A 27,602-nucleotide genomic window follows, 5' to 3' on the forward strand; every position below is an offset into this window, starting at 1 on the left:
GTATGTATTATCTACTCATAAATTATACTCCGTTTCGCGGCAAATTTCGCTTGTTGACAATGGAGTGGGGAGCTAAGGAAAATCGCATTGCAGTGATTGTAATACAAAAAAATTGGTAAAAGTGCAAGTGAGATTTACGAATGGCTGAAAAAACTTCTTCAGTCAACGGACATGGAATCTATGCTAAAATTTTTAAAGGCGCAAAAAATGTTGTTCCAAGGGTCAGCGTGGCCATCATCCAGCATCCGTAGTGATTTGGTCGGTAAAGTCTTGTAAAGGCCTTACATCCCTTCATTTTTGCCAAAATGGGGTTAAGACCGTGGCAAAAGTGTGCCAGGAGGATGTCTTAGAAGGCGTGGTGAAGCAGTACTCTCATCAATGGAGAGCGTTGGATCTTCCAGCCAATAAGGCAAAAGCTACCCAGCAGTGGCTAAGAAACAATATTCCTGGGTTCATAGCCGCAGGAGATTGGCCATCTGGAAGCCCAGATCTGAATCTATTGGACTATTGTTTGTATTCAGAATTGGAGAACATAGCCTGTCGAAGACCTCACAGAAATTTGGAGAGTCTCAAACAATCTTTGGCAATCGACGTCAATATCCATGGAAACTGTGCGTGCTGCAATAGCTGAATGGCTTAATCGTTTGAAGGCTTGTGTAAAAGCAAATGGTGACCATTTCGAATAAAAATTAATTTTTTTTTTTAATATTTAAATGATTAAATAAAACTAACTTCATTAAAAACAGTATTATAATTTTATATCTATAACGGACTTAACTTGTGACACAACTAATGGCAGGACTAAATAATATATATTATGTCTATGCGGCCGCCATAGCCAAATGGGTTGGTGCGTGACTACCATTAGGGATTCGGAGAGAACGTAGATCCAAATCTCGGTGAAACACCGAAATAAAGAACAAGTTTTTCTAATAGCGGTCGCCCCTCGGCAGGCAATGGCAATCCGAGTGCATTTCTGCTACGAAAAGACTCCTCATAAAAACTCAAAACCATTTGCCGTTCGGAGTCGGCTTCAAACAGTAGGTTCTTCCATTTGTGAAACAACATCAAGACACACGCCACAAATAGAAGAAGGAGCTCGGCCCAAAAAGGGTGTACGCACTAATAATATATATATATATAAATATATGCGAAGGCGAGGTTATACGACGAAAACAAAATTTTTCCAAACGTTAAAAACAAAAACTAAATTTCCTTCGAAAAAAAAATTTTTAAATGTATTTTCTCCTATAAAATTATAAAAAAAACCTTTTACGAATATTCAAAGGATCGAGGAAATTTCAGATCATTTAACAGTTTTGAAGACTTGGCGAAAACAGAGAGCAAGAAACGTACAGTCCTGGTCTTACACCTTCGGGTTGTCTTTAGTTCCGCTTTTTCCGAAGTTCCTTTAACGGAACTATGTGTAATATAATAGACTAAAATTCACTTGAAAACTCATTCACTTTAGTTCTTTATAGTTGGAGTAGTGTCTACCTGTAAAATGGAGAAAGATCATCATTGAAAAGGGCCCGCAACTGGATTAATAAAGTTTACTTAAAACAACATTTAAATTCTGTTGAATCGGTTTACAAAACTTTTTAGGCAGGCCTAAACATACCACTAACGTTTTATGTTTTTTCATCTTTCAAGAAAATTTTAAAATATCAGAATATGTATTACATTCGTTGAATACGATTGTGTATTTGTGTAGAGAAAGCTCTGTTTTATATATATGCTGATAATTCTTTGCTCATTCGAGATGAAAATGAATTCCGCTACAATTGGTTAACCTGTCCTTATCACGTAATAACATTTTTTTAACCGACTACGTAGCCCAATTATTTAAATTTATTTAAAAATAGTTGACGTATTGTACTCCTTGGTTTTTTTTAAATAGACTGCCTTCCCTTTCATCTATAATTATGAGTATTAATTTTCGAAGTTATTTTGTCTTTTAGGTAAATCACTATGTGCGAATGACGAGCTCGCATTAGAGAAATTTTTTTGTTGGTTTATGACTGGTGTTACGCATTGGCTCGATATTTCAATTGTTAAGGCGTTGAGTCGTATTGACAAAGCTATTGAGCTGGATCAGTTACAAGCTGTTGATGACGCCGTGAAATATAGCTCCTCTGCAGTGGATACTCTCGCAATATTTTATCAAATAAAGATATTCTGGCAGCAACTAGATTGGCCGGATGTGGAAGGATCATACACCTTTGTGGCAAAAATTATCGATGTAAGTATAATTCAAACATTTTACATTAAGTTAAGCGTTTTATTATTCTTTTAAAATAAACTTTATCAATCTTGGAACTGTCGCAAGCACAGATGGAACCCTACTTCATTGGTACATATATTCCTTTTACACAGGTTACTTTTTATGTTAATATGAAGTATCTATCCTTCTCAGGACCATTTAACACGGTAACTCATCTACCGTCACGTCAAATGAGGTACGTCAATTGCCCAATATCCATTTGTATTTTGTTGTAAAACCTCTAGACTGCCAAGCTCGAATTATCTAATTTGTCAGTGGTGTGCATTTTTTTTGTCGTTTGAATTATCTGTAACAGCGATCGGCAGGCCATAGCTCACTGAGCAGTTATGTCTCCTGGGTATGCTGCTTTAAACAACAACAAAGTTTGACCATTCAGAGAGAACAGATTAAATTTCCAACGAAGTAGAATCAGCTATTCTACTGATACTATCTTTTTGATATGCGTTAGAACGGCCGGCATATCCGAATAGATTGGTACGTTATTACCATTCGGAAGTGCATAGGCTCGAATCTCCGTGTATCATACACCAAAACGATAGAAAAAGTTGTTTCTAATAACGGTCGCCCCCTGGGCAGGTAATGGCAAACCTCCGAGTATATTTCTGCCATGAAAAAGCTCCTCATAAAAAATATCTGCTGTTCGGAGTCGGCTTAGAACTGTAGGTCCCTCCATTTGTGACACAACATCAAGACGCACAAGTACTTTTACCGCGATGCATATACAGCACACTTAGTGTTATATTTATTCGTCTCTTTGCCATAGATATTGCCAAGTATTGTCGTTCAATTCGGTGGATGCAGGCAGAGAGCGCCGAGGAGACGACGAGGCGAAGGAAATTGTACTCCCAAAGGGGCGAAATTCAGTTTATATAACGAAACATCCGTTAACCAACTGATACTCGCAAATCGTTCCCATCTTTGTTAGACATTATTCGTGCTTTGTGCCATATAAAAGGACTGGCATATCAAGGGCTTTTGGGAGCGTGATTTTTGTACGTCTTTTTAAATGCCTACCGATCCGGAAGTAGCACCTATTGGCAGGAGATATTCTTTGTGCGTTTTTAAGACTAACATTATTGTTGGTTGTGATGCTGGATCTAAGGTAAGCAAATTCCTTTTCAACTTGTCAGTATCATCTGACATCGTGCCTTTGCTGCATATTTTATCGTGACGGCTCAAATTAGCGTTCGTTGTATGCTTTCCAACATCAAATTGAAGAAGTTGCACGAGTCTAAAATCGATAACAAGAGGTGAGTGATGCTTGCCCGAAGTCTTCTACCAAATTTGGCGAACTTTAAAAATCTAGCCAATAGTAGATTTGCGAGGTCTGAAGCCACACTGATAAGGACCAACCAGTTTGTTGATGATGGGCTTCATTCTTTCACACAATATCTTCGATTAAACCTTGTAGACGATATTGAGAATGCTTATACCGCATTGTGAATAGGGTAGAGTAGACTTAGATTTAAATTTTGGGGCATATATTTGTAGCTGATACGTACGCGCCACTAGCTCTTGCATACGCGCACAGCCAGAATTCAGTTGTCAGATTTATAGTCAAGCCTTTTTTCCTTCTTCACTCCTCCTGGGAGCATAGGTCCTCTACAAGACTCTTTCATCGTACACGGTTCTATTTGTCTTGCGTTGGTTACGTGAATCTATTTGATTTCTGACAGGGTAGGTGATTATCCTGCCGCTACCAGTCCTAAATAGTGGGAATGCCCACCTGTCGTTGCTTAGGAACAACGCCTTCTTACTGTTAGGAGCGCCATCTGTGTTTCAATTTTTTTTGTCAGAAGGATTGCACAGATGGTTGAGGACTTCGCTAAACTTTGGTGTGCCTGCGCCATTACCGCGATTGGCCGCTTCCTCTTGCTGGCGCCACTGATGCAATGTGTAACTATGTATTTTTCTTTTTGCTTATTTTAGCAGCCACAATGCAAATAATGCGCAGACTATTCTAAGGATGGAAAGGATAAGTTTTCGGGTTTGAGGAATGAGATTTTGTTTTGTTTTTTAGAAACAGGGAAAGTATGTAAATTTGGAAAAGTTCGAGGACCGCGCTTGACGTGGGATTCGATCCCATAACCTCTGGGATGGCAGGCTAGCACTTACGCAAGACTACCCTGTCAAGTTTAGCAAGGAACCAACCTCGGTATTAAAACCATTTAATTCCTGCTTTATTTCCTAATAGAATTTGCAGGCATTCCTGTAGCACATGCTGCTGTATACATACTAATTTCATCTAACATTACTTTATTTGCAGGACGTTTGCCGTTGCTGTGTATTTTATTCCAAAAGGATGTCGCGTCATGTTGAATCTCAAACTATAGACACCGATTTATTCATTGTTTCTCCTGAATGGTGTTTCGCAATTAATAACATCGATTATATTAGACAAAGCTTACCTACATTCATTAAGGTCTGACTTTTTTTCACTTTCTAAATATGATGCTGAAAATACTTCTTTGCAGGAGTTGGGTACGGATGATCTTATAAAAAAAATATCTGACTTCCGAACGAATCTCGACGCTGATCGTTGTGCTAGTACAATTAAGTGTTTAATCGACAATGCTTTGGATACACAAAAGAATCAAATTTTAGAGCTCATTGATATTGTAGCCAGGAGAATGGCACCATCGATTAAACGATTTTTAGCTGAAGGCGCTGAGGTTTCACATAAAGATTCCAATTCCATGGAAAAGCTTATGATGTACATGGAATCATCGTTAAAAACATTATATGACACATTAAATGAGCTTAACTTCGCACGAATTTTAGATGCGATTTGGAATGAGCTATCTGTTGTAATGTACGACCTTATACAATTCAACTTAGATGTGAGTACACTTATTTTAATATACAATATAATAGAAACACATATACATTCTTAAGTAAGTCAATACGCCATTGCTAAATTTTATCTTCAATAAACTTTTGAAGTAATTTGCCTTACTGCTAGACAGAGAACCCGAAAGATGATTTGTTCTCGAAATGAGAGGATTATGATCGCTTTGTCTACCTGTGCGAGCTGCGAGCAAGCACATAAACTTGCAAGCTCGCGAGCTGCTTCTAATCATGGGCTGATTGGAGGAGCTCAAAAGATTTACAAAGTTAATAAAGCCTCATCTCTCAAATTCTTTGAAGACATTATCCGCTTGGATGAGGTGGAATCATCTTAGCACCTTCTCCTTAGTTGTTTTAATCACGCGGAGATACAATAAGTTTTACGAAAACGCGTGCATTTAACGCATTTAGCTCTTATTGCAACTCTAAATGTACATTTATCCAAAAAAAATGCTCACCTAAATGCAACTAAATTAAAAAATAATTATAATTAACATAAGTGATAAACTTTATTTGACGCCTTCCACACTGATTTCAAAATGAAGTCACATCTTAATATACCTAAAACACAAGCGTCCTTCTCCTCATCACATATCGCCCAAAATTGTATGTTGTTCCGTTGCTACTAAAACCTCCCAAATGGCAAATTGAATTATAAAATTATTAATAACATTTGTACAAAATTTGTTCAAACACTGCAATATAACGTGAAATTTACATTTTTTTCTTAATTTTTTCGTAAATTTTTTATTTGTATTATTTATTGTGTGTATAACAAAAACCTTATGAATCAAAGTTCCGAACTTTGTACAAAATTCACAAAAAATTAACAAATTTCAAAAAATTGTCATCAAAATTTAAAATTTTGTAATCGGAATCTTTACAAAAGTGCTGTGTATGCAGTTTTATAACCCTTCAATTTTAGTAAATCAGGAGTAAATATGTCTTTTAAAATTCACTCGGAGCGCGCAGGGAAATATTCAACCAATAAATGAAGGTAATAAAGTGACGTTACCTAGATTTCTGAGGCGAAGGAATGATGAGCAATTACAGTTGATTTCTCATGAGAGAGACAAATTCCGCAACTATTCAAAGATAAATCAAATAATCGAAAAATTACATATATTTTACATAAACCGTAATAATTTTTACATATTGATGCTTTTCCAAAGCTAATTCTATATTTTTTTAATCGAATGAGTCCAAATTTTGAAATATCGGATATGATGAATCGGCATTTGGTTGGGGAGGAGATGTCAAAGAACAGCTATAGTAATTTTGTTGGATAATAAAGCATTTGGTTTTTCTTTTACATCATTGAAAAAGGGCTCGATTACACTGTTTTTACAAATATGCTTACAAATGACAAATAATATTTTTGAAGTTCCACTTATAATGAAAAAGGTAAATTTAACTGTTTCCGCCCATCGATTTAGAACCGAAACATTATCCACACTATACTTTTTTATTTTGCCGTCGCAAAAATAAATATCAATGCTCTCACACTGCTCGTGCAATTTCGCCGTACTCAAAAGATATGCATCACCGTCTTTTTTGTCATTTCGTGTTCACCAATTAGCGTTAAGAATTGCATGTGAAAAAATTATGTATACAAATACAGTAAAATATATATGTAGTAAAAACAGGATTTACATAATTTTCATAACTTAGGTGTATGTTTGTAGGTTATTATTGTAACACAAGTATAAACTCATGAATAAAATAAATAGCTTTATTTATTTTTGCATTGAAGAAGTAAATTATACCTATCCATTTGGGCTTGAGTGTGAACTATTTTAGTAACAGCATAAAACATTGCCTATATACTCGTACTTGTATAGTGATGTGACAGCCCTTGGATGTGAAACGAGTAAAACCGTCATGTGGCATTCTTATTATATCGACTATATCTTAAATAAAATATTTATTGATTCCTCTTGTTATTGTATTGCATAAACTTTGTTTTAAACATTTTTTTAGAAACGGCGTCCACCTTCGTTTTTCCGAAACTTAAAACAAACATTAAGTGTGATGACATCATGTTTTAAAATTGGAAATATTGTAACTTCAGACATCGAGGTATTGCAAGAAGTTGAAAAAGTATTGGATTTACACGCATTTGAAACGGCCGATTTAATTCATCAGTATTATATTGAACTGCTAGGACACCAAAAAAGTATTTCGTGCTCTGAATTCGGTCAACTCACAATAAAAGCTAACTTTACCGAAACAGATCTAGTTGTAAGTATTAGTTTACATTGGATTTATAACTTTATTTTACTCTTTTTAATTCCTAACCAAATAATATATTATTTCAATATCTGCTTCAGATTTATATATTAAATGGAAGAAATTTGGTGCCTATGGATCCAAATGGATCCTGCGACTCATTCGTCAAAATTCATTTTTATCCGACGAGTCGATTTCCTAATGTACCATCATATAAAACTTCCGTTCACCATAAAACTCGATTTCCTTTATATGACGAAATATTTACAATGTGAGTACTCGATTAATAACAATTTATTCGAATTATTTTGATTACGGCTCCGTATATATATAACTGTTATTAGACTAATAGGTGTTTCTTGAATGTTATATTAATCAATATCAAGAATTTAAACACCGTATTTGGTTTTTTTACTAGCCATTCTCATGATTGTATGTTTTTTCTTGAATGTTATATTAATCAATATCAAGAATTTAAACACCGTATTTGGTTTTTTTACTAGTCATTCTCATGATTGTATGTTTTTTTGTAATGTGAAAATCATACCAGTCAAATATTCTTTTCAGGTTATAACATTCCTTTCATGGCCGGCAGTACGTAAAGTAAGATAGATTTTAATAGCTTTGACATACTCATTTAATGTGAATATCGTCTGTAGAGAATGAATGCAGGATTGCTATAATCTCACTTCTTCTAAAATTTAATAGGCACAGGCAGACAGCAGAGTTAATGCGCATTTATGAACGCTCTGACAGCCGTCAATTAAGCAAGATTTGTGCTATATTGAAGTTCGTAGCGTATACTGTATGTCCTGCGAAAATGTTGGACATATAATATGAGAAAAGAACAAGAAAAACTCCACACTTCCACAAATTACATATTTATTTATTAATTCATAATATTATTTAACTTAAAATTTAAATTCTAAACTATGAGCTTTGGCAGCGTATGTTTTAAGCTCATATAATGAGTATAATAAAATATGTATGCATATATGTATGTATGTACATATGTACATATTTATATATAATTGGCGCGTACATCCTTCCTTTTTGGGTGTTGGGCCGAGCTCCTCCTCCTATTGGTGGCGTGAGTCTTGATGTTGTTCCACAAATGGAGGGGCCTACAGTTTCAATCCGACTCCGAACGGCAGATATTTTTTTTATGAAGAGCTTTTTCATGGCAGAAATAAACTCGGAGGTTTGCATTGCCTGCCGAAGGGCTTCTTCTTGACAAATTTGTGTACACAATTCAGCTGAACAACGCTCACCCAAATTTTATATAGAGGGTAGAAAATGTCACACACTCGCTTGATCAGAGTACAACAGTTTCAGAACACGCAACCATATAATTTAATTTTACAGCCCTGACGCATACCAGAATAAATCCTAAATTATCATAAAAAAAGAAACACCAAAAGGTTATCCATAATATTTTCACATCACAAATTAACAAAATTGCATTTGCTTTATTTATCATATGTAAGAAAAGAAAAACAAGCAAAAAACTTGTAGGAGCATCCCATTATACCTAAAAGTGAGGAATTTGAAAAGTTTGCAAATCACCTAAACGAGTTTATCAATTATTTTCCAAGTTAATGTTTCCAAACCTTTTAATTGTTTATTTTATTAAAATCTTCAATTCAAAATTAAATAGAAATTTCTGTTGTCTGTTAATCAGCTGTTCGAATTTAACTTCGAACCTCATTGAATTTACATGAATGTCATTACACCTAAGGTTTATCAATTATTTTCCAAGTTAATGTTTCCAAACCTTTTAAGTGTTTAATTTATTAAAATCTTCAATTCAAAATTAAATAGAAATTTCTGTTGTCTGTTAATCAGCTGTTCGAATTTAACTTCGAACCTCATTGAATTTACATGAATGTCCTTACACCTAAAACTAAAACGTGCGATTTATGATTTCGGTTTCGGAATGATAGCCAGCACAAGGCGAATCTATTAAAGGTGGTGTTGGTAAATCAGCTGATAGTTTTTTTTTTTCTTTCGCCGTGTCCATGTAACTGTCAGCACAGAATAAAACAAAGCGAATTAATTTTTTGTTTTCTTCTTTTCCAACACTTTGCCGTGACAATCAAGTGTACAAAACATTCTTGTTGGTCTACTTGTCTACTTGTTTTCTATATTTTTGTAAGAGAATACGTGAAAAGCGAGTTTCTCCTTGTAAATACCATAGCATAAATATAGAAAGTACAAAATACTTTAATTTTTTTTCAGCAATTTAACGGAAGAACAACTTTCTCATCACAATAGTCTGATTTTATTCAGCATAAAAGACAGAGACCTTTTTGGTATGTCTAGCCAATATATTGCCGAATGCTATATTACCTTTGCCGATCTAATGGCAAATGAGAATGAACAAATACACATGGAGTTATCTCGACCGCAGTACATGGGTTTGTATAGTACAGTCTTAGATCTCATATTGTTATACATCTACTTTAATTTTTTTCAGAATCAGAAACTATTCGTGCATTGGAATATCGACAGGGCGATAAGCAAGCGCGAGATTTTATAAAAAAATTAAAAAATAAAATGTAAATTTCCAGCGCTTACAGTTTTTAGGATATGAAAAGTTGGATTATTTTTTCTTAAATTTAATTGACTCGGTTTTCGATGAAGCGAACAAATGGTTTTTTATGCGTTTTTCCATACTATTGAAGGTTGAATTGAAATATTTTATTGATATACTTGTAAGAAAAAATACACGTATTTACATTAAAAAAAGTGTTCATCATAAATAATTCGCAATGACGTCACATAGGCAGATTGATAGTTAAGGGGTTATATATAGTTAGAAGGCCGAAAAAAAGCGAATTTTCCAGATTTTTTTCTGAGAAAACTTTTAAATTTATTGATTTAAAAATTTGTACACATATTTTGTTATCTTTTAACTGTATTTTAAGGCCTAGTAAACATTTTTATTTGAAAAGTAGCTACAGCTGATCTCCGGGGGCCGCTCTCAAAAAAGACGTTTTGCGGTGACCACTATATCTCTGAACTGGATCCTCTGAAATAAAAAAAACCAAACAGATTTCGATAAAGTAATGTTAAATCTAGTAATTAATCGAAAATTTTTTCGTCAAAATAGCGGTTCCCATCTTCGAACAAATACTAAAAAATATATTTAAAAAGCTTTTGTTAAAGTTTGAGACTAATCGGATTAGCTGTTTTCACCGACTTTGAAACCACCATTTTGAGAAAAACGCGTTTAAAGTTTGAAAAGACCTTTACATAGGATAAAAATGATTTTTCAAATTTGCGTGTAACTTCGGAAATATTCACCAAAACGATATTAAATTGTCTGTGTGTATTCTTAAATATATGTATGTACATTAAGAAAAAATAAATAAAAAAAATCGATTTTTTTTTTTAATTCTAACTGTATATAACCCCTTAAATTAAGATGGTTCGACTAATAAAAAGCAGTGGAGTATCAAAATAGCATTGACGTCTGGGCTGTGTCACTCAGACAACAGCTCCACCACCACCACAGAACATACATGCATTTATTACTTGCCATAAGCAAATATGCTGATCAAAAGGCGCTGGGTCCGGTTAAGTATCTAAAATGTTTTACCTTACAATTTGTTGAAAGGTTTGGAAATTTAGATAGACACATATCTTCCATCAGCATGTTAAGTTTCCAAAGCGACCATGTCACCACATAACCAAACAATAGCAGGTAATGAATATTTCATTTTCACAATTATTTTATGACAAATTCTCTAAATCAACAGTCTATATATAGTGGCTCAAACGCTTAATCGTTACATAGCGTTTAACTTTAACAGATTTTCAAAACGATAAATTAATTTCAACTGGGGAAATCACGTTTTTCATTTATTTTTAGTGTACTCAATTTAATCACATATGAAAATTATTTACGTTCAACATTTTTTTTACTAGGAAATAAAAATTAATTTACAGTTCCGGAATTCTGTTTACACATACTTGCACATCTTACTTGATTTACTAACATTTTATTTCAGCTCAAATAATAGCAAACAGTTAAAGTGTATATAATTATGTTTATAATGTACCTGCAGAAACCATGCGCGCGGTTGTCCACTTTCTGGAAACTTCAAGTCGGTTCTTATGCAATTGCTTAGTACATTTTTGCAATAATAATTTTATTTTATAATTTACTTTTGTTAAAGAATACGGCAACTTAATTTCAAAATAAAAACCCAAAAGCACAGTTTGTGTCTAATGGAGGCAATGGCGGCCAAGAAGAAGAAGTAAAAAAACCTTTAAAGTTAAAATTAGGTGTCTTCACACCGAGTTCGTTGCTGCGTTACTTGGCAGTTTTACCTAAATTTGGTTTTTGTAAATTCAAAGAAGGCGCCAATCAACGCAGCGACGCGTTGACAAGTTTGACAATTTCATCGCTAGTTGGTAAAATAACAATCAGTTGTTAGACAATTGATATTTGATGGTCAAGCTCGAAGTTTAAGTTCAAAATATCTAAAAGTGAAGAAAATAAGTAGCTTATTGTAATAGTAAAAAAATTTATATTTCAAGGATATTTTCTTCCAGTGGCTGAAACAAACTTAATTCACAAATGATTCATCTTATGCGAAAGACCATTGCCAAATTAACAGAAATAAGTCAAAAGGTCGTCGAAGTGCCAACTAACAAAACGCCAAAAACACCGAAATTGGTATGAGTACTCCTATTGTGTCATGATGAACAATATAGATATATTTGAGAAAGAAAAGGAATTCACTCGCTTGAATTTGTCACATATATTCACAGATATTAATTTGTGAAAAACCTGCGTATTGCCATGGCAAAAGCAAGTCGTGCAGAAAACTGCAATCTCTTTAAATCGAACGTCGTTATTGCTCAACTTTTTGGCAGTAAGGGGAGCACTATTACAAAGGCGTTGAGGATCCATGTTACTCTAAAAAGTGGTGAGCATGCGAACTTTAATCACTAATTTGTACCGGAAGAGGCCTGGAATATTCAATAACTCAACTGGATGGTTGGCCGAGCCATCTTGATTCGTGGCAGTATCAATAGAGTTGTTCGTCAACATGTTTCCAACAATCCAATTCAAAATATTTTTTTAATGCTAGTAACGCCCATTCGTACAACCGTTTTGATTTTTGTAATAATATTAGTTCTTCCACATTATTATTATTATTATTATTATTATTATTGAGCCATTATAATTATTATTGCCCTGCGACCGGAAGCTTCTGATGAATTTGAGTACCTCCTCAAGCTTTTGGTGCCATGGATTTAGAGTCACACCACCTAGCTGTATGTAATGTTGTTCTGGAGTTTCATCATCCATTTCGAAAAACGGCAGACATTTGTTTCTATTGATTCTATTTTTTTTTTAAATAATAACGAAGACATTGTAGTTCCGCGTAGTATCCGTTGAGAGTTCGTAAACCCCCTCTATCTTATTTGATGCTCTCCTGAAGGTAAGGATAACCTACCCTTAGCCTACCCCTCTCTTAGACTCTTCATCCAGTGTATCCTGAATTCCCTGTCTTCCCAGTCTTTGAAAAATGCCTTTATGTGGGCTTTGGTGAGCCCACGAATGGATTTTGGTCCATGGAAATTTTAGATGGTTCCCGATTTCGTTAGGCAGTCCTGCTGTTCGTTGCCATCATAACCTTCATGGCCTGGTACCCAATCCAACTAATCGATTTGTTTTGCTCCCAGGGTATTGAGGAGAGTGAAGCATTCCTCAACGAGTTTGGATGTTATTATGTGAAACTACAGTGCACCTAAGGCTGCCTGACTGTCTGACAGAATGCATATGCGCTTCGAAGTTGTGCCTCTACGAAGGCATTCTCTGCCCTTTTTATGCCATGGGTATTCATCTTTTAATAACACTTGCACCGATCGTACCATCCGCAAGCTTTCGCTATCTGTGTACCAGGTCAGGTTAAAAGTATAAGTTATCTGTCTCCTACAGTGCCCGATCTAAAATAGTTATCTTGAAATTTCTACAAATTTTTAGCACGGAAATTATTGCAGCCTCCTAACTTTTCATCTTAACTTTCATCTTTTCCGTGAGCACTGTTAAGTTTCGGTCTCAAGCTTTTGCTTATTCAACATTAGTATTCCCGCCTTCCTCAATAATGAAACGATCTTCCAGAAGTTTTTATAAGTTTGTCGAAGATCGGGTGGAAGACCAAGGACGAATACAATATGATCCGACATTGATTCTTCGGCCGATACCTGCCAATATATGATGTTAGAATCTATGTTATGACTACCTAGAGTCAGATCTAATACTTCCCCTCCGTTTTGGGAGTGAGGATTTTTGCCCATACTGTTCCAGATCTGCCTTCATTAATTGTATGAACGGAAGAAACGTTATTTTATTCCTTAAAAACATCGTTGGTTTTGGGCGAGGACAGTTAGTATAAATTAATTTACCATCAGTTGTGTTTACGTCTTTTACACCACAATTAACAATACAGGGCTCCTAGATGTGGTCCACTCCCAAGAGATCTCTCACTAGTCTTCTGCATTGGACATCCGATACTGGTTTGCCAATGTGAAGGTCCAACTCGAGGCATTTAAGATGCCTAACGGTGCTAGTTGTTGCTCGGTTTTTTTGTGCACGAGCAGCCATTTTCCTTCCTCTAATGCTTCCCAGTGAGAAAGCTTCTTCATCCGTCCGGGCCGTGTTCCATCTCTACTTCCTCGAAGCCGATTCGTGGCTAAAAAGGAGAGACAGTCGGACTCTCCTATTCAGAGAGGGAGGTCAAGGTTCAGTTTTTCTAAGGAAGCAACATATCTTGGTGCATCAGGACGGATTCCAGAAAGACTGTTTACAAACGACGGTTGTCAGGTGTCCGGAGGCTAGCGTTATAAGACATTCATCCCACGAGCACTTAACTTTTGCATTGCTGTATACGAAGCACCACATCATTCAATCTTTTAGTCACTTTGTATGGACCTTCCCAGGACGCTTGCAGTGTCGGGGAAGCGGATCATAAAGAAGTGCCAAAATTAGCGGCAGGCCAACAGGAACATATGGATGGGTTTGTCTCAATTTCGTTGCCACTTTCCTGCTACCTTTCGCAAGTGCACCTTCAGAGTGCGGTTGAATCTTTCGACAATTCCATCCGATTGCAGGTGCAAAGGTGTTGTACGTGTTTTCTTAATTCCCAAGCAACACATATCATAAATGCTGCGGACCTGAAGTTTCTTCCTTGGCCTGAATACAGTTCAATCGGTACTCCAAACCGAGTCACCTAATTCTGCACAAAAACCTAAGCCGTGGTTTTGGCCACTTGGTTTGGTAGCACATATTTGTTGCCGAAGTCACTTGTTGGAAACAGACCCGCCACATGGCCACCCGCTCGTCCATCTCCTATGCTGAAGTCTGTCTTCTCACGATTGCCATCCTCAACTTCCACCTAAGCAATTCTTAAATCAAGGGGGAAACCCATTTCGCACCGGATAAAGTGTCATCTGTCCGTGGTAATGAATCAAGGATCCTTTTCGGTTCTTTTTCGTGACTTCATTCAGCTTTCTATAATCGACAGAGAACCGGGTGCTGCCGTCTTTCTTATTAATCAACAGAACCGGTGAGCTCCAAGGGCTTATTGATTCCTCAATTACTCCACTTTGCTTCATATCTTGAATTATCTGATTTTCTTCCTTGCGCTTTCCTAGTGGAACTCGGTGTAAAAACTTCATAAATCGGCTTTGCATCTACTGAGTCATTCGATGTTTCACGATGGCAGTTCTTTCAAATTCTCCACAATCACCGTCGAATATATCGCAGTATTTCTCCAACAATTTCTTAGCTTTCGTCCTTACAGCCCTCTTACCTCATGCAACCAGGTCGTTATGAAGTAGAGAGTTTTTCTTCTTGCCTCCTGGGATTCTTACTTCTTGTGGTCTATCGTAGTTTACTATGACTTCTACCGCCCAGCATTTCCCAATCACATCCATAATAACTGGGGACTTAAAATGATACTCTTATTCTGGATTCCTCGTGGTTTTCCCGGTTTTACTAGTGTTCATCAAGCCTCCTTCCACATTAGCCCATATGATTGCTTCATATTTTTGCGGATTCCGTCGACGGTGACTTACGGTTACTTTTCTGCCTTGTACACTGCGCTCATACCCGATACTCAGAGGTATCTCCATATTTTAACACGACAGGACCCTTTTGCCCAAATCCTAGATAAATCCGTGCAGCAGCATGGAATACACACCAATTATTACTTCATCCATGATTTCAGCCAGTTAAAATGTGTGAACAACTGAAAAATCTCCAATAAAAAAATGGAAAGGAGCGGTGGAAGTACTAGCTCCATGTCAATAGATTCTGCAATGTGAGTTGCGAATTCAAAAATTTCTTCGAATCTGTCTTCAGCTCGGTTGTTGTTGTTGTTGTTGCAGAAGGAGTAAGAGTCTCTCAGTGAATGTCGTTTGATGCCTGTCTGTATATTGTCGAGCCCAATAGTTGTAGTTGTATTCGATTCTGGATCTAGTCAGTGTAGTTGAATAGATGCTTCTTGATGTACCTGGCAGGGGGCATAGGCCCTAGCAAATGTCTGCACTAACACTCTAGCAGAAATTGCTTACTGAGCATTTTGCTGTACTCATTAACCGGGACCATAGAAGCCTCATTGAGAAAGTGTTGCAGAGAAAACAGTAGAAGGCATCCCGTATCTGTTCTGATTGCAGTATTCTGACCTGTTCACTGCGTATCACTAATGCTAGATGACCAGACAGGTGCAGCATAATTCAGAACTGGCTGGCCAATTGGTTCTAGGCCCTAGCAAATTTCTGCACTAACAATCTAGCAGAATTGCTTACTGAGCATTTTGCTGTGCTCATTAACCGGGACCATGGAAGCCTCATTGAGAGGGTGTTGCAGGGAAAACAGTAGAAGGCATCCCGTATCTGTTCTGATTGCAGTATTCTGACATGTTCACTGCGTATAACTAATGCCAGATGGCCAGACGGGTGCAGCATAATTCAGAACTGGCTTGGCCAGCCATTGGTTTAAATGTCGTCAACAACATTTCTTTGTCTTTGCCCCAAGTGCTGAAGCAAGCGATTTGAGGAACTTGTTGCTGTTTTGGAACTTAGTGTCATCGACTTTCATCTTTAGCTATAGTTTGACCTTTTTCGTCCAGGTGATAAAGAGGGTCGCCGTAGATTTAGTGGGGGAAAGCAGGAGACTCCTCGCAGTGAAAAATCGCGAAATGCTGGCAAGATAAACATTTACTTTAGAACACAAGTCATCGATGTCATTGCCCGACGCCATTATCCAACAATCGTCAGCACAAGACACCAGTGACACCACCTCTGGAGGTTGGAGGTGCTTCGAGATGTAGAAATTGAAAAGCAAGGGTGAAAGAACACCCCCCTACAGAACATCTTGCTTTATCCTCATCTGTTTTGAGTTTTAATCTCGATAGATGTCTGACGAATGTCGACCAATCAAATGGTTCGCGGACCACCTTTACAGTCACGGCGGGAAGGTCAACTGTAGAATATCATTTAGTAGCGTGGAAGGACTGTCCCGAAAGCCTTCTTCAGATCCAACGTTATCAGGACAGTCCTCTCGCAGGGCGGTCTTAGTTGAGTCCGCGTTTTATTTGGGTGTTTATGGCGTGAGTACAGTGGTGGTACTGTGCGGAATTCTAGCTGACCTCGGCTCAAATGTTTCGTGTAGAGTTGTTACGTGTACCTTGGAAAGGAGAAAGGATCCTGTTTCTTCAGCATCAGTATTTTAAGTCCATCAGGACCAATGGCTTTGGAAGCTTTTGATTTTTTGATGGCCAGCGGAACCTCATCGCTGGAGAAAGTAAGTGGCGCTCTATTGTTTGGCAGTTTGTGCAGTCGTCTGGTGGCACGATGCTTGGACCTATCGACCGGAGGATGGAATATGAATTGCCGGCTAGAATTGCTGGCGCATCTAAGCCGATAAAGGTGGTTGCCATCTTGTTCTTGTGCCTCGTCAATTCGATAGGGGTCTTACGGTTTACCAGAGCTTACTCACACCAGTGGTGAAGTTGCAGATCTTCAAACGCTCTTTGGTCCGCTTATGCTAGGTGACTTAAATTGAGATCTCTTATTCGGGGTATACATGGACACGCTCATTTGCTAAAACACTATTATTCTTATTTTTTTGATAGTCACTGTGAATTTGATAGGCACCTTAGGAGGATTGCTATGCTACATTAGAATATATGTATAATTGACGCGTACACCCCTTACGGGTGTTTGTTTCCTCCTCGTATTTGTGACGTGCGTCTTGATGTTGTTCCACAAATGGAGGGACCTACAGTTTCAAGCCAATTCTGAACGGCAGATATTTTTATGAGGAGCTTTTTCATGGCAGAAATACACTCGGAGGTTTGTCATTGCCTGCCGAGAAGCGAGCGTTATTAGAAAAAACTTTTTCTTAATTTTGGTTTTTCACCGAGATTCGAACCTACGTTCTATCTTAATTCCGAATGGTAGTCACGCACCAATCCCTTTGGCTATGGCGGCTGCAATTTTTATGGTCACATTACAAATAATAGAATATGGAATATTGGCTTGGAAAATTTCCAATAACGAAAATTTTAAATATATTATACATCTTAGTTGTAATAATGCTTTTTTATTGATTATTTATCATATTATGTTGATAATTTTTTTGATTTATTATCTAAATTTTTATCATATTTTTTATGCGTTTTGATATGATTTTCTATGCGTTTTGATACGGTTTTCTATTAAATTTATTCATTTCTAGCATGGTTGCATACATAATACATGAAAAGCGTTTTGGAATCAGATGCTCTCAGCTGTGATAATTTTTAGACAATGAGCAGAGAGTGATTTTACTTATGAATCTGTAGAATGGAATTGCCTCATTTGTACCTAATTCAAACTCAATTATCTTGCGGACTATCATGAAATCGTTGTCTATGCTGATTTTCATGGAAAAGTGTTAACCAAAATAAAATCAACAAACGAAGAGAGCGAATTGCGCGTCATGGGAACATAACATTAGAGTATTACAATGCATTCATCGAATAGACTTGATGTAATTTTGAGAAAAGAAACATGATTATTTCCATAAGATATTGGTAGAGTTGGCAAGCATATACTGTTAAAAATCGATAAGTCTGGTTTTGCACATATCTAAGTTGTGCGGATGCTAAAATTTTGCTGTTAGGAGGAACGGAACCTCTTCGTTTGCAAAATTGTAGTGGTGGTGGAATTACACACTGTTGAGAAACTATAAGCAGCAATAGTAGTTAATATAGATTTGTCTCAATAGAATTTAGTTTTCTTAAAAAGTGACTCAAGAACTTGGTTTAGAAAATGTCTGAGTTGCAATCGTCTTTACTTTTAAAAAAACAATTAGCAGGTGAGTTTCGATATATAAATAGTTTATTTGTTCCAGTTCTCAAATATTTGATTGTGATTTCACATTAGTAAGTGTTCCACCAAATATATCTCTTACAAATGCAAAAAAAACTATTCGACATGGGTATATTAAATTACCAATAGTATTTCTCGTGGTTAAATTTTGGACTGACAATTGGTGTTTTAGTAAATAAAATATGTATGTATTGCTGAAAATTTCTTGAATTAACATGTGGTCAATAATAAGGTAAATCAATACGGAATTGGTCACAAACACCATTCCTATCACGATGCCGAAATTGGCGTGTTACCGCAGGAATAAAATGAAAACTAGCAAATTCAATATTTTCAAAAGCTCAATATCTTTAAAGCAAAAGCGCTTGTATAGCATGATTCAATTGCACGGTTCATTAAATTTTTTGTAAATTCTAAAATTCTAATAAGCGGTGCTATCACACGAAAATACTTTTTATTTCTTCACAAATATTTATGTGGAATCCTCCATATATCTACTTGAGTTTTGTTATTAACAAAAAAAATTAGCGTGAGAGAAAACTAAGTAGAAAATACGCACATCAAAAAGCCAAAAATTGTCGAATCTATTTATGCTGCCTATAACTACACCAATTTTTTCATTGTAAAAGGGGGGAGGGTAAACTTTTCTTTGTGGCCAGAATTGATTGGTGAGCGCAGGTCTAGAGGGCATGTTATTTCTTACCATCCCCATCGGAAAGGGTATGGACCAACATTTAACGTTATCAAACTCTTAACCTCCAAAAGTCCCTAGAGAGCATCCAGAAAATTAGTAGAACCACGTTTTTTAAGACCATATTTGCTTATTGAAGAGAACTGTATAGCGCAGTTGTTAATCCAAATAACATTTAGCCCAGGCTTTATAACCAATGATAGTAAAAAAAGATATTGTGAGATTCTTTTGTCAATATCGTTCCTTTGACAGAAGACCTAATTCACAGTGTATACAGTGTGCCCAAGAAGGATAGCATGCAAGATTTGCTTATCCGGTGGCTACGTCGATTTTTTCGTATAGTACCTATATCAGCAATATAATATATCGGTTTTTGCCAAATTCTGTTCTGAACAACCCGGTGTTTTATCCCTTATTTCATCAGCAAATCAGTCAATTCCTTCATATTCGCAGATTTTCTGTATATCGTCTAGTGTTCCAAATAATAGTTCAACTATAATAGGTTCGGGTATGTTATGACAAGAGAGATTTGACACTCACTTTTAAAAGGTTTCATTTTACGTAGCATGAAGAAAGAGGGAAAAATGTTTTTACCTTCTTTTCTTTAGCTGCACAAAGCAGCTAATTAGTACTGAAATAAAAAGTATTGGTTATTTAATCTGCATTAAATTAAAATGCAAATTAAATATTTATTTAGAATTTTTTCGATGCATATCTAACGACATAAATTAAAGCGTTTCCACGACAGTCGGTTCTACGTTACCGAAACGACCCGGATTTATATCCAAGGACTGTTACTCCAGCAGCATTCCCCGTATGTATGGGGAATGTTTATGCTGCTATAACAACAACATAAATTAAAGATTTTCTAAATTTTTGCAAATTATTTGTATTGCTTCCAGATGTTCTTGTTTTAGCAGTACCTTTGCCCTGTCAGTGTAGCGTAATCACCGGTCGTCTTCGTCTAGCTCATCTAACGGTAGGCCCAGGAAACTAGCTGTTTCGACGGGTTGGGTCCAGAGGGGTGTTAGATGAGTGGGGGCATGTTAAAAGGTGGTTAGTGTCGTGCGGGGTGCCTTCACATGCTGGACATATGTTTAGTATGTCGGGGTCGATTCTGGATAAGTAGAAGTTTAACCTGCTACAGTATCCAGAATGTAATTGTGGCAAGGTTACGCGGGACTCTCGGCGAAGTCGGAGCTCTTCGTCTGCGATTGGTGGTGGTTGGACTCCGATAACGGCATTCGGGGGTCGGGAGCTTAAGAAGGTGGTGAGAGTCTCCCGATGAATGTCGTTTATGGCCTGTCTGTACACTGTCCGTCATTCCCATGGCAGCCGGCTCTACGTTACCGGAATGACTCGGGGGTTTTCCCGACCAAGGGCTGTCACCCCAGTAAACTAGCCCTCTCTAGTGTACCGTATTGCTTTCGGATTGAAGGAGCTGCTTTAAGTTCACCAAGCTTGTAGTGAGATTTGAAAATCGACAAATTTCATGATAGTTGTCGGGATCAGTGAGTCCCTAAAGGTGTGATTTTGTTATATTAAAAAAATAACTGTGCCTATTCAACAAAATAAGCTATTTTTTACGCCTGCACCAAATGACGCCAATTGCAAAAATTTTAAATCTTAAGGTGGTGTGGTAGTAGTATTCTCGAAGTAGTAGTGCTCTTCGGAATTAGTCAGTGAATGTAAAACAAACCTTAACAGTGTTGCAAAACGCAACAAAGTTAGTTTTATTTGGGCGCCTGGACATTGTGCGGTTACAGGGAACGAGTTGACTGATAAATTGGCTAATGAAGGCTCTGGAAGCATCCCACTAGGCCATGAACCCTTTCTAGGTGTCAATTCTGCATCGACTTATAGAAGACGTTGGTCTCATTGGGTTCCTGAAGAGTAGCCCAATGCTTTGTGAAAGAACCAAACAGGAAATTAGTGACTTTTCTCCTTAGTAGGAGAACCTGAGAGTATTGGTGAGTGTAATCACAGGGCCAATGCCTGTGGTCATCATATGGCTACTATGGCAATCATTGGGGACCCAATATGCCTATCCTGTCTTGAGAATGGGGACACTGCAGAGCAGTTTCTCTGTAGCTGTCCGGTGTTTTCTAGAATTAGGCTTAGGCTGTTGGGTTGTGATGTACTGAGTATGGATAAGGTTCATATTCTTCCTCATCCAGATCTCTTAAGATTCATCAATGAATCCAAAAAAATTGTGAAAGAGTGATCTCAAATTCGCCTCACCATCCATATAGTATTTAACTTATCTATCTTTTCTTTCTACGGCAATCTATCCGAGTGTAGTACAATGATTTTCCTAACTCAGTGCTTGCGGTTGGACAACTCCCCACAAATCTAGTCTCATCGTATCTAATATACAGAGAAAATTACTTGTGATTTTCCCATTTTCAGCTTGACTTCCAATATGGACAACTAACTGCCCAGGGTAGTAAATTGAAGCAGATTTGATGCTCCTAAAAACAATTCGAACGCTGGTATTAATAATGAGTTCAATTTTTCGAAAAATTGCTGCGTACTTCTTTACTGAAAATAATGTTGTAAAATGTTAGCTGGGGTAGGGAAGAGATGCTGCTTTAACTTTGGATATTTGTATGGCTTTATGTGCAAGAGTGTGCTTTGGTACCAATATAAATATGCTCCGCTGACTGAACGAAAACCAAAAAAGCATATGTAGTATATTTTTAAATTTATTTTCAGAAAACTACCGGTGTTTGGGTCTGCGGACTCCCATTAGCCCCTTGACTTCCATCCCTTTCTGCAACAAAATACCGTTTGGTGTATATAAGGTTCCTTGGTGAATTATAAATATATAAGGTGACTAATTTTGCGCTACCTTATATTAGAATCCAAAAAAGCTCACCGCCATGATATGTAAAAAACAACTAGGAACATTTTAAGTCTCTAACCTCTCAGTAGATCTTTCCTTTTTTTTTTATTTTTTGGAAAAGAGAAAAAAATATTTGCAGCAAAGGTATATAAGAGATTAAATTGTACTCCAAAAATATTTGGCATAAAATTTTATAATAAATCTTCTAAACGAGAAGATGGCAAGATAACGCGGGTCTTAAGAGGCAGCTGATCCCTTCGTCTGCGTTTGGTGGTGGTTGGACTTCAACGACGGCATTCGGAGGGCAGCTTATCTGCATACTGTTTGATCCAGTAAGTGTGTTTGGTCCTGGAGTTCGTCAGTGTAGTAAAAGAGTTGACTAATGATGTACCTTAGAGGTGGTTCAGTCTATAGCAAATGCTTGCAGGGGTGGTTACGTTAGCAGCCCAGCAGGAATTGCTTACTTCCTAACGGTAAGCTATTCTGATGAATTGACTTTTTGCTGAACCAGTTTACAGGCGGACTGGGGAATATAGGTTCACATTGAACATGAAACATCAAAAAAAAGGGAATACGCACACCACAAATAAGAGGAAAAGTTCGGCCAAACACCCAACAAAGGGTGTAAGTACGATCGGTAATTATATTGATGCTTGAGTTATTCTTTGCCCTTTGCGGCGAAATAGAAGTTCACCTGAATTTTCGAATAACCCCATAAATTGCAGCATAGATATTGCTGTGCTTGACCAATATGAACCCGAAAACGTTCCCTCTCCTTCCTCAGCATCACAGGTGATGACTCTATCACATGCTCGTGTGCTTTATAGGCCAACATAAGCCGTAGTTCTCCTGTAGGATATTCCTGGCTGAAAACCCTAATATCGGTATTGCTGAAATTAAGCAAAATTATGCTTTTAGTTCTTCAAAGGACTAAATAATTTGAAAGCATTTTGGTTGCTGTAATGTTCTAAGATTCTGGTAGCCATACATCAATCATAGTAGACCCTCCTCCTCCTGCTCCACCTCTCTGCCGCTTAGGCCTAACAGGGGACTTGTGCAGCAATACCCCCAAAGCCTACAGAAATTTAGGGGGTAACCTCTTACTGGCGCTGGCGATCTGATCCAGTACCACTAAATCACGGCCCCTTATGAAGCTGCACTCAGAGCCATACCAAAAGTAAAGAAGGTACCAATCGCATTTATACAACCAACCCAAGGCGATGGGTTCGGAACGTACTCCGAGGCCGAGGACTGCCAGTGTTTTAACGAGTACAGTCACGGCGTTAAACCACCAGCTCAAAGGTCCGAAATCCAAATATCAGTATAACAAAAAGGGGCCATCCACAAATGGAAGAAAAGGTCGCCATATCTCGTATTTTTGCTCTGTTTGAGAGCAACTGGAAAGTCCAACTTTCGAAATGCTTTGCGCCGACTTCGGGTCAAAATTTAAAACTTTAGTTTTAAACCATTCAACATTTTCACTTTGAAATCCATTGACCTTTCTATGAGATTTTTGCCATCTTGCCAGCAAGGGATTTATCTTGCAAATAATTTTGAAATTTAGTTGATTGCGCGCCTGTGGGCCTGTCTTACATGTATAAATTTGATGCGCTAGAGAGACACTAAAAGCCATTGACTAAAAATATTTCATTCTTTATAATGTCAAAATTGTATACATATCACTTTTGGTTTAATAGCTCATTTGCTACCCACCCAGAGCAACCAGAAAATAATTTACAGGAAACAATGAGCTAGGTAAACATCAAAACGCGTGTTTGACAGTATTCGGCAATAGATTTTTTGTAAAGTAATGGAGTTTGCGCAAAGTAAGCTCCTAGTAGAACATGGGACTGATTATGATATACTTAAAAATATGGTTGACTTTATCTTTTTAGTATTACTCTTACTAAAGCGTGTTCTAACTCAGGACTATGATTAAGCACCACTTATATTAAATATTAATATTATAATATATATTTTCTCTTCATTTTAGAATTGAATAAGAATCCCGTTGAAGGATTTTCGGCAGGATTGATTGATGAGAATGACATATTTCGATGGGAAGTTCTTATAATAGGACCTCCGGATACACTTTAGTAAGTTGATATCTATAATATTTATTTATTTTTTTATAAAAGAAGTAGTAGTGAAGTATGACACTGGTTTTTGCAAAGAAATTATTAAACTCTCCCTCTTTAATATAATGCAACATATTCCATGAAAACTTAGTCATTATTATTATACTAAGTTTGTTCAAAAAAGGTGCCTTGAAAAATATTTATTTATTCCATTCTATCAATTGGAAAGCAGGTATGCCCATTATTGAAACCTCGGAAACCTGCCAACAAAAGGGAGTCGTATCCCCCGATAACTCTCTTCACGAAATTTTTGTACCCAGCTACACATCAACATGGCGCCCTCAGAGTGCACAGTACCATCACAACACTGAATGCCAAAATCTGCCCTGCGAGAGGACAGTCTTAGTAGCGATGAATCTATCGAAGGCTTTCGTTACAGTCAGCCATTTCACACTACTAGATGATATCCAAAAGATACAACCAACCATCCAACCGTCGGCCCCCCGCCAAGACGAAAGAGATGGATTGTGAAATATTTTATCTATTAGTCTCCTATGCTATCGATGGCTAATGGTGTGCGGCAATGACATCTGTAGCTTGTATTCCAAATGGAACGAATATCTCGTGAGCTCTTCTCGGTTTTTCACTGCCTGGAATCTCCAGCTTTTCCCCATTAAAGTGGTTTCATCAATTTCACTATATCTCGTTTTTATACTTGTATTCAAAATATTTCAACTTAAATTAAATGCAAATGCTTTTATCAATATCATCACTTTCCAATTTTAAATAAGCATAACAATTCAATGGAATTGACAATAATATTGTGTTACCGGCTGCACGCAAATCAAAATAGATATACGAACAAAAATGCAGTATTTCCTATTTTCCTTTACATCCTTTTTTCAAAGCGTGTGGCATTATACTGATTACTGCACGTACTTAGTTTGTGTGTTCAACTGTAACATAAATGTATTGACAGAAGAACCCCAATTACAATATGTTAGTTTTCCCACCAGCTCCTACTAAGATAGGAATAATTTACGAATATTTATGAACACCATTAAACTCATGATAATTTTATTTTTTTACTTGCAGTGAAGGGGGCTTTTTCAAAGCACATTTATATTTTCCGAAGGAATACCCTCTACGCCCTCCTCGAATGAAGTTTGTGACAGAAATTTGGCATCCCAACATTGAAAAAAATGGCGATGTTTGCATTTCCATTTTACATGAACCAGGTGATGATAAGTGGGGCTACGAAAAAGCGTCTGAACGCTGGTTGCCAGTACACACCGTTGAAACCATTTTGATATCTGTGATATCAATGTTGGCTGACCCCAACGACGAGTCTCCAGCTAATGTCGATGCTGCTAAAGAATGGAGGGAGTCGTATCCAGAGTTTAAAAGAAAAGTTGCCCGATGCGTCAGAAAGAGCCAAGAAGAATGTTCATAGAGATTTGCCGTTTTTTGTATATTTATAAACAATTTGGTACATTAAAATCAATTATTTAATTTTTGTCATTTAACTACATATAGTCGCTACTGTGACACAATTTGCAAAATTGAAAAGCTATCGATATTTTCAATTTGTCCTATAATATACGATTTAGCTTTGTCAAAATTAGGACATTTGCCATTTCAACGTCAGGTGCTGAAAATTAAGAAAAACATAATTTTAATGATGTCCAAGGAACCGTAAGTAATTATAATCAAGAATTTAATAATAAATTTCTGTCAAGGGAACGGATGTTTTCAACTTATGAACTATAGTAGCGCATGATAGCAATAGAGTATCAATTAGGATTATTTTCCAAAATTGATATAATGGAAGAATGGAACTACATATGTTTTGCATTTTCAAATCTGTGCAAGAAAGAGCAATGAAACACGCGCAACAGACTTTAGAAGGCTTGATAGCTTTTACAACAAAAGAAATCTATGCATAAGCAAAGTGTTTTATTGAAGTGTCAGACTCGCATGACGCCCTCTTTTGCTTTTGACAAAAAGAAACAATTGTTAAGTTTCTTGCAAGGTGCATTCGTTAAAGGTGGCGGCATCAAAGACAATGTTCTGTACGTTTGATTGTCAAAGCAAAGTATTGTGAAACTAGAAAACAAATAACGAATTCGCCTTGTTTCGTTCTGAGCTGACAGCCACGTGAACACGGCGAAAGAAAAAAAACAAAATGAGCTGATTTACCAATACCACCTTTAATAGATTCTCCTTGGTTTATTGTCAACGCCATCTGAAAACTAACCCAGTTCAAAACTTCAAAATATTAAAAAACAAATATGTTGAAAAATAAATGCCAAAGCAATTAAAATAAATATCCACTTGTTTTACAACGTATATAAAAAACGATTGGGTTAATTTTAAAGAGAAACGTAAACAAACTTTTCGAAAACATTTTTTGTAATATATTTTTATTTTCTTTTTAAAAAAGTGTTATTGAATTTTACAGTGCTCTCATAAGAAGTACTACAAAGCCACATTGGAAAAAAGTTGATCCATTGAAGTCCTTGTGTCCCATTATGAAAGTAAGTAATTGGTGTGCGTCTTGATGTTGCTCCACAAACAGTGAGACCTACAGCCAGTTCCGAATAGCGGAGGTTTACTATTGACTGCCGATGGCCGATCTTCTCCTTCTTAATTGGCGCGATAACCGCTTACGCGATTTTGGCCGAGATTAACAAAGCGCGCCAGTCGTTTCTTTCTCGTGCTAACCGGCGCCAATTGGACACTCTAAGTGAAGCCAAGTCCCTCTCCACCTGATCTTTCCAACGCAGAGGAGGCCGCCCTCTTCCTCTGCTACCACCAGCTGGTACCGCATCGAATACTTTCAAAGCCGGAGCGTTTGTATCCATTCGGACGACATGACCCAGCCAACGAAGCCGCTGGATCTTTATTCGCTGCGCTATGTCTATGTCGTCGTAAAGCTCATACAGCTCATCGTTCCATCGTCTACGATATTCGCCGTTGCCAACGTGCAAAGGTCCAAAAATCTTACGCAGAATCTTTCTCTCGAACACTCCAAGCGTCGCTTCATCGGATGTTGTCATCGTCCAAGCTTCTGCGCCATACGTTAGGACGGGCATGATGAGAGTCTTGTAGAGTGTTAGTTTTGTTCGACGAGAGAGAACTTTACTGCTCAATTGCCTACTTAGTCCAAAGTAGCACTTGTTGGCAAGAGAGATTCTACGTTGGATTTCAAGGCTGACATTGTTATCGGTGTTA

At 37.0% G+C, this 27,602-nt stretch overlaps 2 protein-coding genes across 3 annotated transcripts in view; both read left to right on the top strand.

Moving 5' to 3' along the window:
• LOC128866768 (protein unc-13 homolog 4B) overlaps nucleotides 1-10,299 on the top strand; it is a 40,070-nt gene extending 29,771 nt beyond the window's left edge. For both annotated transcript variants that reach the window (XM_054107744.1, XM_054107753.1), the window contains 7 exons: nucleotides 1,962-2,242; nucleotides 4,551-4,706; nucleotides 4,759-5,124; nucleotides 7,112-7,372; nucleotides 7,462-7,631; nucleotides 9,599-9,777; nucleotides 9,837-10,299. In XM_054107744.1, the coding sequence (XP_053963719.1) occupies nucleotides 1,962-2,242; nucleotides 4,551-4,706; nucleotides 4,759-5,124; nucleotides 7,112-7,372; nucleotides 7,462-7,631; nucleotides 9,599-9,777; nucleotides 9,837-9,922 (1,499 nt within the window). In that variant the 3' untranslated portion in view covers nucleotides 9,923-10,299. The remainder of the gene's footprint in view (nucleotides 1-1,961; nucleotides 2,243-4,550; nucleotides 4,707-4,758; nucleotides 5,125-7,111; nucleotides 7,373-7,461; nucleotides 7,632-9,598; nucleotides 9,778-9,836) is intronic.
• Nucleotides 10,300-18,490: 8,191 nt separating this feature from the next.
• LOC128866791 (ubiquitin-conjugating enzyme E2 G1) lies at nucleotides 18,491-25,989 on the top strand. Its single transcript, XM_054107773.1, has 3 exons — nucleotides 18,491-18,740; nucleotides 24,284-24,386; nucleotides 25,464-25,989. Exons 1-3 carry the CDS (start codon nucleotides 18,695-18,697, stop codon nucleotides 25,819-25,821), a joined length of 507 nt encoding a protein of 168 aa, XP_053963748.1. The 5' UTR covers nucleotides 18,491-18,694; the 3' UTR covers nucleotides 25,822-25,989.
• Nucleotides 25,990-27,602: the final 1,613 nt, after the last annotated feature.

Source organism: Anastrepha ludens, chromosome 2, assembly GCF_028408465.1.
Source record: "Anastrepha ludens isolate Willacy chromosome 2, idAnaLude1.1, whole genome shotgun sequence".
NCBI classification, from domain to species: Eukaryota; Metazoa; Arthropoda; class Insecta; order Diptera; family Tephritidae; genus Anastrepha; species Anastrepha ludens.